The 11,810-nt window shown below is 38.2% G+C and overlaps 2 protein-coding genes across 2 annotated transcripts; both read right to left on the reverse strand.

Moving 5' to 3' along the window:
- Window positions 1-308: 308 nt before the first annotated feature.
- On the reverse strand, window positions 309-2,861 carry LOC134657081 (uncharacterized). Its single transcript, XM_063512632.1, has 4 exons — window positions 2,646-2,861; window positions 1,861-2,020; window positions 1,102-1,229; window positions 309-458 (listed from the first exon to the last, which is right to left on the reverse strand). The coding sequence occupies exons 1-4, from the start codon at window positions 2,859-2,861 to the stop codon at window positions 309-311; spliced, it is 654 nt and encodes a 217-aa protein (XP_063368702.1).
- Window positions 2,862-3,570: 709 nt separating this feature from the next.
- Window positions 3,571-5,307, reverse strand: LOC134656808 (uncharacterized). The gene is made up of 3 exons (XM_063512331.1): window positions 4,969-5,307; window positions 4,430-4,601; window positions 3,571-3,854 (listed from the first exon to the last, which is right to left on the reverse strand). Exons 1-3 carry the CDS (start codon window positions 5,197-5,199, stop codon window positions 3,622-3,624), a joined length of 636 nt encoding a protein of 211 aa, XP_063368401.1. The 5' UTR covers window positions 5,200-5,307; the 3' UTR covers window positions 3,571-3,621.
- Window positions 5,308-11,810: the final 6,503 nt, after the last annotated feature.

Consider the following 11,810-nt stretch of genomic DNA (forward strand, 5'->3'; position numbering starts at 1 on the left):
ATATCAAATATCATTTATTGTCTGGCAACTAAGGCCCATAGACACACCTTACAAACTAACATACATACATAATAAAAATCTTATAAGCTAAAAATTATTTCGGCGACACGGTGGTTTTCTGGTGTGTCGCATGTTCCGGTTATTAATTAGAGCATTCCTGAGGAGTAACCCTACGTGTGATTTTAGGCTTTGTCCAATGGCTAAGGTCACCCTGTATACAGCTAGACGTCGTGGGTACTTAACCTGGGGCGCTTAATATACCTAAGCAGGTACATGGTTGTGCGCCGCAGTGGGCTATCGGAAACTCTCTAAAATGTATTAAAGTGCCTCTCAAATTCGATATCATCATCGTCGGGGTCGTATGCCGCCGTTGTAGCTTCGGGCCTCGGCGTAGACCTCGTGAGGTACGACCGGCCCAGACTGTTCCAGAACTGCAATCGAGCAGCTGCTTCTGCTAGCTGAAGATAAAATAAATTAGTGTTAACACGATTCCAAGTAGGCCTCCTCCTCGTCCTCCTCGAAATTGGATCGAAACAAGTCGAACGTAAGTATGACTCACGCTAAACCCGGCGTCACGGCGTCCGACACGTAATTTTCTATGACGGCTGATCGGTGATCACGTGGCGCTATCATAGAAAATGAAGCGCCGGAAGCTCCGGCCCGGTCCCGGTCTATATTTGTAAGTAATACGGCCTAGCTTACGAAACAAGCGATCAACAAAAATAATATACAAAGCCAATTTTTGGCTTCTTAAGTTTTTCAATTTTGCAACTTTTCTTGTCAATGAAACGGTTGACCAGAGTTTTTTTTAAATCATGCAACAATGAGTATTTAACTTAAATGTGTAATAACTAAATAACTATTTATTTATTAATATCAAGATCATTGTACCTACATAAAAAAAAACTTAACTAAATAAAACTAATATAAACTAAAAACGAATAAATTAATTATTAACTCAATGCCTACGCACTTAGAGCCTAAAAGACAGAGCTAGAGTAGAGTACAGTGAGGTAAAGTCCGCTATGAATGACACATTAAAATGCAATGGTAGGTAATGCTACATATTTTAAAGGCATTGAAATGTGTGTGCATGCTTACATAGTTATCGTGCGGCATTTTGTTGACCGGGGCCAGGGCGTAGCAGTACCGGAGCCCACAGTTCATGATGCCCAGGTATCCAGGCTCCACCACTTTCAGAGCAATGGGTGCTTTAGGTATGTAGGGCACTGGAACATTTGCAAAGATACAATATAAGTGTAAAATATAAAATCAGACTTCGGTTTAGATAGTTAAGTAATATCTAAAACTGGCAAAAAATTCCAACTTAAGACAAGCTTAGGAATCATGACCATACTGCCAGATGACTGCCAGTGAGCCAATTTTTACAGTTTTTCCCCCTCCCACCTGCTTACCAGTTTCAGCTTTCAATTACCTAATTGTACTTGTTCACTAATTTAAAAAGCTGTTTAAAGTAGTGCGGGTCCCTCACTTTCCCTTATCGCCATCCTATAGTCCTAAAAATTCTGTACAAGAAAAAAATACAAACATATGATGCTATGCTGCAGGTGGTCTTTTTTGAGACCGCTGCCATATAAAGGGTTAAAGTAAGGTAAACGTACGTGTGCTCGGAGCGGTTCCAGTACTTGTCATCTTGAAACTTAATAAGTCATTGTCAATAGAGGTGACAGCAGGGTGTCATCTACTGGGCATTAGCATGTCGAGCACTAATACGTTTACCTTATACGATAAAGTATCAAAGGTGTTACGAAAGGTAGCACGCAGCTCCAAGTTTTTTTGCCATATTATCTCGATAAATGATACTATCACCTAATTATAAAATGAGCACTTAATACTAACCATGAAAAGCCGTATGCGGCACAATACGGTACACGCCGGACACATTGGTCTTGATGAAGAGCGCCGTGAAATCTATGCGGGTTTCCATGAACAGCTCCGAGTCGTTGAAGTTCACGTCTTTCAGCTGCTTTTCCAGTTGGATGCGGAAGCGATCTATTAACTACAGAAAAAAAAATTAAATTTTTTAAATTCGTCACACAGGCGCGTTTTCTGGGCGGGGCGTGAGTGGGGCGTGAGCGTTTTATATGTAAAAGCGGCGCGCCCCGCTCACGCGCCGCCCGGAAAACGCGCCCGTGTGACGGACCCTTAAATAGTGTGTAAGACAATCACATTTGCAATTACCAAAATAGGTAGCAAATGAGATTGGTCATCGCCACTTATCGACTTACGTCAGTGGAGCCACTATACGGAAGACCGAGGAGAGTTTAAAACAATTTTGACGTGTATTATAGGTACTTGTGTTTGTTACTATCCTCTATTTTTAGAGTGTTTTGTTTCCATTAAAGTAAGTAACCTTGAGTATCTATTTTTTTGCTGATCGCTTCAATAGCAGATACCTAACTAATTTTTAATTGGAGTATTGGTAAAAACAGATTAGTATGTCTTCCTTTCCGTGGCAAGGTTCTTGCCAAAGGCTCCCCTTTGGCAAGGTTATAACTATGAGAATTTCAGGTCACTCGGGTGAGTAAGAAACATCACGAGACGTTTAGGGTGAAAATTACCAGATGCAAATTCTGTAGAGATCTAGAACATTTGCAATACTTATTCCCGGTACAAGTACTTACCACCTTCGTAGGCCTCGTGAACCAAACATTATAGCTGTCATGAAACATTCCGTCCCAGGAGTAAAATATTTTCCACTCGATGTCCACTATCTTGTTCACGTCGTACGTATAGTTGTACATGAATTGTTCGCATGTTGTCCAGTTTTCCATGCTTACGTTGCGAAAATCCAGGTTTGCTGATGCCGTGGTTACAGTCAGGAAAATGTACCACAACATTGTAACGAAACTAAGAAAGTGTACGTGACTATTGGTTCAATTTTAAGTAAGGTGTTGACGGTACGGGAATTGGGGAACTAAGACAAAACACAAAGTAAACAAGGACTAATATTGTGTTAAAGACGCGTCTAGAACTTTTCAGTTCGTCTGCTGGTTAATGCTTCAAACTGACAGTTGATTCCATTTTATATCGTTTATCGATTGGGACAATTTATTTACCTTATTAAAAGGATGCTGGTTTGCATTTACAAAATATAAACAAATCTGACCTCTGTGTCATATCAACAATACCGATTATGATAACAAAAACACTGGTTTCAGTCAACTGAATTTAAAGCAAAACAAATTCATCAAACATTTTAAATAATTCTATTCAAAAGGAATTTTAATTGTATTCAAAATACAAAAGGAAGTTCAATGTTAAATGTTAAGATATCGTAAATTAAAACATTGTTTAAAATAGTTTAAGTAGGTATATTTCCTTAGTTAAACTTTCATTAACATTTCAGTAGTCTCAGAAAGTACACTTTATTAGAAATTCCTTAAAATTCAACATAGTCTTGAACGTAGATCCTGGGAGATTCACTTCCATTTTAATTTCATTTACCTATTCATACTAAGTCACATAGGAATACAAAAATATAAATATACGTCACATGATATGTATATGATGATGTATGCTGTCGATGTTTAATGGGTTGGTGTTGGTGTAAGCCGTATTAGACTCAGTACTTTATTTATCAATGATGTCAACGTTATCCTAAAACTTTATAGGTTTCTTTCCCTTCATGCAAGCCGAGAAGCCCTCGCCCAGGCCAGCTTCAGCCACAGCCTCGGCCAGCTCCTCCTCGGTGGGCGGCTTCCCGCTGTACCGAGCCGAGAGTGACACGGCTCCGATGTGGCAGTCCATCATGATCAGGAACTTGCCGTCGCGGATCAGCTTCAGCTGGAACTTGAGGAGCGGCACGCTGGCTGGGTGCGGCAGCATATCGACTGGAAAACGGAGAGAGACATCAGTTAGCCGCGACCATGACCAGTGAAACCTGTGTCGAAACGTCGGTAAATAAAGGTATGTGAATAAATTTCACGTTAATAGACACGTCTATAAATGTGAGTTAATATGTGTTCAAAACGTGAAAGTTTTAAATATTATAAACGGAGAGAGGTTATGTTAAGTCTACGCCCAAGAATTTTGGGAGAGGCGTTGAAGACATGTAGTATCCTGAATGAGCCAAACTGAGATTAATCCTTACTAATATAATATTATAAATGCGAAAGTAACTCTGCCTGTCTGCCTCTTCACGCTTAAACCATTAAACTGAGTTGGGTGAAATTTGATATGGAGGTAGTTTGAGACCCGGGACAAGAAACTCACTAGCTCGTTCGCAACAAGCTTGTGAGATGTTTGGTATATATGCCGATAAACTTGCCGGAGGACCCAGGTTCAACGAACAGCCGCATCTGATGGTTGAAGCGCTCCATTATCACGAGCAGAGATGCTGCCTCTCACACTGACTGCGTCCCTAGGTGCTTGTTCAAACTACAGTCAAAAACAGGGTAACACTCACTAGCTCGTTGTGATATGTTCGGTATGCCGATAAATTTGCCGGCGGGCCCAGGCTCGGCGAAAAGCAGCATCTGATGGTTGAAGTAGCCCATGGTCACCAGCAGAGTAGCCGCCTCCCACACTGGCTGCGTCTCCAGATGCTTGTTCATGTCAGAGTAGAAGCGGTTGATGATCTGTATATACAAAAATAAAAAACAAAATTGGACTGAAGTTAAATAAGCGGATAAAACCCACATAGCCCAATCCCCAGCAGGTAACGTGGAATATTTGACAATTCTGCTGTATCCTATCCTATAGCATTTGAACGGAATTTTCAACGACGCCACGCATTTAAGAATGGTAAATGTATTGAACATAATAACTACGACTATAGTCGCATAATGAAATGAAAATTGCGATATAGAAACGCAGCGGCATAGCATTGCGGGTTAGCGAAATGTCTTCATTTGCATCTACCCCAATTAGATCCTCAGTTATTACTATGGAGCCCACAGTCAGCAGCGCTACACTTTTCATGTTTAAATAGTGATGTGTACTCACCAATGGATTAACAGTTTTGAACGTCATATCAAGGCACCCAAAGGACAATCTCAAATTCCAGGTATAGTATATCCGCCATTTTGTCTTGATCACCATTTCAGGGTCGAACAGTGCATTCATTCCAAATCGCGCGCACATGGCCTCATTCTGCTTTAGGTCACCATAGCGGTCGTCACAGATGCACAGTTTAATGACAGTGATTAATACAGCTATACACGTTCGTATAGTCATGGTGACTGGTTGGAGCTTAGCGGCTGTTCTGTTTTATAATGATCAGAGGTAACTACTGTTCCATAAGTCATGTATGTACTGTTAAGCCATGTCCACACAGTCGATTTTTGTCACAGTTTGTCTTTCCGTTGAGATATGTATTTAGGTACCTTGTCGTGTTATGACATAATAGTGTTAGCAAAAAATGAAGTTTTTAAAGAGAAGCTGGAATGGATTTTAAGTAACACAGATTTTTTTCGAAGCCTGGAAGCTTGGTAGATTATTACTACAATTTAGTAGTACACATTATACAGGGTGCTTCCTGTAACAGGAGCAATAAATTAAACTGTAGGCTGTACTCCTCAAACTGACTAATATTTGTTCAGCAACTTTCGAAAATAACTCGTGTTTTGATTTTTATTACACTTTTAAGTTTATTCTAAGACGCAATGTATTGCAAATTTTGTTATGTTTAAAGCGTGACAAGCAACGTCAAACACACTGATGTCAGCGTACATTGAAGGCAATATTTATTTTGTATGAAAAAGAGGAAGTCTAAAGGATTCATTATTTTAAAATGTTGCTGAACAAATGTTGGTCAGTTTGAGGAGTACAGCCTTTGGTTTAATTTATTGCTCCTGTTACAGGAAGCGCCCTGTATATACTTAGGAAAATATTTTTTTGGTACGCAGCATTTATGGGGCCTAAACCTCAAATCATTACCAACCAAAATCTTCTAAAAATGATTAAGTATTTTGGTTTGTTTTATGCTAAGTTTTTATGTGTAATTACAGTCTGAGCCTACCTTTAGAGTATGTTTTGATCCTTTGTTCTATTTTTTCCCAGGGAGGCATGAGAATGATTGATTTATCAACAAATGTAGTAACTGTGTAACTTACTTTTCTATATCCGTGTCCGGAGAAACTACCGGTATGAGTTGACATCGGTACCGGTAATACTAACGAGTGCTCGTCACTGTCTCAGTACATAGTTACATTAGTAATGGAGGTGACAACCGTGTGTCAACTATTGGGCATTAGCGTTTCGAGCACTGGAACTACCTATTCATGGATTCTACCTACGCAAAGATACTCTAGAACAGTATGTACCTATGATGGACCTATGCCAGGTACCTTTGTTAGCCAATCTATCAAGCGTGCGCTGAACGCCGCTATTTGACTTAAATATGTAACAAAGGAAATCAAAAACACGTACATAGGTAGGTACTTAATAGAGTGCGCCTGCGCCATAGCCATGGACTGTTTTTCATCAACCAACGAGCCAATAAAGAAGGTAACTAGACCCACTGTCTCAGAAAGATCCTTAGTGCCAGTTGCACCATCCGCACTTGACAGACTGATCAACGTTACCCGGCGCGCCGCGGCGGTTTACTATGAAACTTTCCATACAATAAAATTTAGCGAACTCTTTAACGATGACAAACAGCTTGGTGCAACCGACCCTTACTGCCGTATTCGAACATCAAGATATTCACAAGAGAGATACGTTATAGTTTAGATTTCAACTTAGTTCTCTTTTGCAGCGCAATTCGGGCAACAAATGTCACTTTTACGTTAGATAGAGATTAGATGTGAATTGGGTCTCTAAGCCATATCTTGTGGAAATCGTTCAAGAGTATCTCCAGAATCGCGCAAATCTCATATTTGACAGGTTAGATCTTAAACATATCGTTATCGTATCTTGGTGATGTCTAAAAGATATCTAACAGATGTCTATTTCAAAATCCGAATCGGGCCCCTAGTCTTGCAATATTTAAGTATTTAATGAGCATACAATGCAATGATAATGTACCTACTGCAACGAGTTATGTTTCTGGTTTCGTGCGATAGGTATCTTTGGCGGTTGCAAGGCGAAATTGGTGGGAGGAATATATTTTCCGACTCAGTGACGATGCAGTAGAACCAGTAAACGAATGAACAAAGCAAAAAAATGTGACGTAGGCAGTAGAAAGTTCAAATAACATAGATTTTAATATATATTCCCGACAAAGCTTCCCGAAAAAAAAATAAGCTGAAGATATGGAAGGTTCTATTAAGAGTAGGTACTAACGACAACAATAACCACACAACAGGCCTGCTGAAAAACGAAAGTCGCAAGCTTGCACAAAAGTAGAAAACCATATTTTATAATTTCCGAAAACACTGATTCCCGGTTCTGTATTCCGCTCTAACAGTAATCTTCAAATTCTTCTTAGAGTTCACGGTATGGATGATTACTGTTTTCCTGAATTCTACTCTCTGCGTTGACATGATCAGCAGGCGCGTTTTTTAATTTTATCAAACAGTTTTGCTGATTTCATATTGATCTCAGTGCACAAGGTAAGTGAAATAATAGCAAATCATGATCATTATGATTATGTATAAAACTGGAATGCGCTTCCAAGTTTTGTGCACCGGCTCTCATTTGTAGCGGGGCGGTCCGCCACCGATGCGTATCTTCGGCATGTGGAATTGGTAGGCGGAATATTATTACTGGCCAGTGACAGTGTATGACGGACGACCGACGCCCAGCGCAATTAAAATAGAAATGAATAAAAACTTACGGTAGTAGGCTTTTGTTTTTGACTGTGTGTAGGTACTGTATTTGTACGTTGTTTTTGAATATCTGACGATTATGGCCCTAGCCTAGCGCATCCAATGTCGGACGATTCTCAAATACCGGTATTGAAATCCGATATTGGCCCTCAATATTCCGATATTTAAGGCCAATGTCAGTATTTAAGATGACCATTTTATTAACATATGTTTTTAAGGTAAAATGAGTCAAATAGTCAATAAAAATTTAATTCTAGTAGGTAGGAGCCGAGCCGTCTTCTTTGTTTTTATATTTTTATTACAGTTTTGGCCGTAATTTCTTAAGTTTATATTGAGTAGTACATAGGTAAATAAATCTGAAAAATATGATATTGATCCTTTTCGATCAATTCCGGTAAGTATTGAATTAAAATCAGTTATTTCGCGATTTCGGGGTTGGACCCATAGTCAAAGTTGTTCGGCTATTTATCCACCCCTCAGCGTATGATCATTTGATCAAACATAACAATTTCACCCTATACACAACTACAAAAACTAGACTCCTAGGTATAGTCTGTCAAGCCATTTCCGTCAATAGAAAAAAGCGGCAAATTTAAAAAATGTAGGTGCGCAAAGCGTAAGCGTCTCATAGAAATTTTTAATTTCGCGCCTTTTGCTACTGACAAACTTGTTTGACCGGCTATAGTTTTATTGCTATCTATAGTGACATTAATAAAACATTAAGCCTTTTTATTTATCATTGAACGACATTTAGAAGTTCTTTTTATCGCAGATCTCACACCCTTACAATATCTACACTTAATATAAAACCTTATCAATAATATCGATCTCGTATTCAAACCAGGTTCCATTTAGTACCTGTATTTTATTAATTAGTAGTCATTATTATGTGTCCTGCTGTCTCTCCAAGTAATTAGTATGAGTTTACGATAACACAATTAATGTGTTAGTGACGTGTGAAGTGCACATAAATAATATAAATATGGCATTAGTTTGTACCAGCTTATATTGATACAAATAAATAATGTTTTTTTCCATATTTATTTTCCATATTTTGTTCAGCTCATTTTCATCATAATGTTAAGTTAATCAAGTGTAAACTTTACTGTGCTGTGTGTGCTGTTTCGGTATTAGAGTCATGTATGTCTCGTCTCTTTCCGAACAGTGTGAGATATTACTGAAAAAATCATCATAAATTTCAAACAAATAATCGTAAAAATAAAAAATAAAATGTTAAGTTGCAGCCATGAATCTAGAACTCAATTTTCGAACAAATTGAAAATATGTACCTACGAAACTGTAGTTCTACATTTGTTGGCGACTGGCTGGCGTGCGACCTCTTTTATACCTTTTTAATTTGTATTTCTATTTCGAATCCTTGTCGATGTCAATCTGCCTGTCACCGTGATAGTGATGGGTAGGACATCAATTTAAAATGAGTTTGTATGAGTACCTCATTTTCCAAAATGAGGTGTTACAATGTCTTACTTCAAATGAGGTGAGGTACTAGCATATTTTCAGCGTCGACTATTCCATTAATTCCAACGGCGACAAAAATATTTAATGTATATAAATATTTATGTATTCATCACTTCCTTTATAAATAAATAAATAGTAACATTTAATTGGAGTGCAATTCTGGAGGTTAAGACTAGAACTTTTAGGAGAAAGATAATTTTAGAATCAAGTAAAATGAATAGAGGAGTGAAGTAAGACATTTTTGCGGTACGAAGTACTGCGACAAATTAACAAAATGAGTGGTACAAATGAGGTGCCTCACGAGTGAGCGACTCAACACTACACCGTGATACTGATATCATTTTTGTGTTTGGTTTTATTTATTAAAATACTTAATCATATATCAATCTACGAGTTTCCATCATCTCCATAATACAGTCCACCCCATTAGCTATCAACAGTCATGGCCACTAGGCTACCAAGTACCAATGCCCAGCTAGCGTGTACAGTGACCGCAGGCTTCGCAACTTGTATTAGGCACAATTCGAGCGCAGAGGCTTTCAGAGATTTATGGGCTTAATTAAATACTTGCCCTAGCGCTGCCCAGTTTTTAATTACTTACTTATTTGTGCCTATGTGCAGTTATGATTTAATTATGTCAAAGAATAGAGTAGAAAGTCTTTTTATCTAGAATAATCTAAAGTAAATGGTTATAAGTACTTTGCATTAGAAAGAACTTCGCAAAAGTAAGGTAAAGTGTATACGAGTACTACGAATACAAAATGTCGGCTAATTCCGAACATCACCTTCATCATATTAGAATCCGTTTTTGGGATTACCTACCCGACATTTTGAACTTTTCGGAATTACCATAATATACTCTTTATAAGGATTTTTATCGAAGACCTAATGAAGCAAGATACCTAACGATTTAATCTCAACTGTTATCAATTAAAGTATGACTCACGCTAGACCGGGCCGTACCCGGGCCGAGGCGTCCGACATATCATTTTCTATGACGGCTGATCGGTCCTCAGCTTTCCATAGAAAACGAAGCACGGAAGCTCCGGCCCGTCCCCGGCCCGGTCTAGCGTGAGTCATCCTTATTAACCTATTAGAACCTCATGCTTATTTTAATGAAGCTCAAATCCATACTATCCATACTTCCATACTAATATTATAAATGCGAAAGTGTGTCTGCCTGTCTATTACCTCTTCACGCTTAAACCGCTGAACCGATTTTGTCGAAATTTGGTAGGTATAGAGATAGTTTGAGTCCCGGGGAGGACGGAGGTAGTTTTTATCCCAGAAGTCATCCTTTAAGGGGTTGAAAAGGGGGGTGGAAAATTGTACGGGGAATCGATAAAAAGCAGATACCTACTCAGGATAAAAAATAAGCTACCCAAATTACTAAATCCACGTAGACGAAGTCGCGGGCAAAAGCTAGTCTTATATAAACGAAGTATACTCAACTTAACTGTGCTGTGTGTGCTGTGATGTTTCGGTAATAGAGCTCTGAGATATTACCGAAAAAAACATAAATTTCAAACAAAATAGTCGTAATTATTTAGTTTGTAATTTAGGTATCTAACCCTGAAAAATGCAGCCGGACTTATACGTATTATGTCTTTAGTAATAAAGTTCTTATTTGAAATGCAAACTTTGGTACATATTAGTTCCATGGAACTAGGTACTGAAATTGAGCCCGAATTTTAGATGAAATGCCAAAACATTCTCCCACATTTTTCCATACATTTCAATGCATTGTTATCCTAAACGAAAAATTCGTTTCTGGATTTTTGTAAACAATAGCTTTTGTAATCATTCTATGTAGAAAGCCCTACGTAGGGCTGTCACTTGCACGACCGCCGGTTCTCCAGGGTTGTGCCAAACTTTTAATTCAATTCCTGATTGTTACGTGAACATGTGTAATTGTAAATGGTTTGTGGTTATTTCAGGGATACATTGCTTAAAGATTAACTTGAGTCAGCTTTCTGATATGGGTTCGTATTTCGTATTTGACTTGAGGGTATTGAAATATTAAATTTAATTAATTAAAATACGAACGATCTAGTCAGTATAATTAAAACAGAGAAAATGTTTGAAACAGTGTTGGTTCTGAAGGGCCCAACTGTCAGGTTTACGATCCCTTTATAGTTTAATGTATTTTCCACCACACCAACTGGTAAAGGCTCTCTTGATTGTCCAAAAACTGATAGCAAAGTTGCATTTTATTCACATGTGAGGCAAAGGAATCAAATGCAAATTTTGAGTTGTTTTACTTGTTTTCCTATGTTTGCTAGTAGAATTCACTTTTAAATGATGACAAATATTTAATTACATTTTTTGGATTTGATTTTGTTTGATATCTTACAGTAAATATTTTCTTAGAGTTGGTGTGGTAAAAAAATTTTGCGTTTCATTTGGGAGCAAATTTTGTTTAACCCCCGTGCTTTGGAATCTTTCGCTTGCTCAGGTATCAATATTAGCACGAGCGGTTAAACAACAACTTTGCCCCCTTGTAAAACAAATACCTACTTATTAATAGATTTGGCACACTGAGTATATGTAAACCTAAGAAAAAACGGTTATCTCCGTGTATATAAGAAGAAGAAAATC

Source organism: Cydia amplana, chromosome 19, assembly GCF_948474715.1.
Source record: "Cydia amplana chromosome 19, ilCydAmpl1.1, whole genome shotgun sequence".
Lineage (NCBI taxonomy): Eukaryota > Metazoa > Arthropoda > Insecta > Lepidoptera > Tortricidae > Cydia > Cydia amplana.

Bases quoted from the DNA above. Each gene is read 5' to 3' on its own strand.
- LOC134657081 (XM_063512632.1), bottom strand. From the start codon at position 2,861: ATGTTGTGGTACATTTTCCTGACTGTAACCACGGCATCAGCAAACCTG. The intron at 1,230-1,860 runs GTTAGTATTAAG...CAAATGTTCCAG, and splicing joins GCCGCATACGGCTTTTCATG to TGCCCTACATACCTAAAGCA. The intron at 459-1,101 runs GTAAGCATGCAC...TTTTATCTTCAG, and splicing joins AAATGCCGCACGATAACTAT to CTAGCAGAAGCAGCTGCTCG.
- LOC134656808 (XM_063512331.1), bottom strand. From the start codon at position 5,199: ATGACTATACGAACGTGTATAGCTGTATTAATCACTGTCATTAAACTG. The intron at 4,602-4,968 runs GTGAGTACACAT...TTGTATATACAG, and splicing joins TCAAAACTGTTAATCCATTG to ATCATCAACCGCTTCTACTC. The intron at 3,855-4,429 runs GTGAGTGTTACC...TCCGTTTTCCAG, and splicing joins GAACATATCACAACGAGCTA to TCGATATGCTGCCGCACCCA.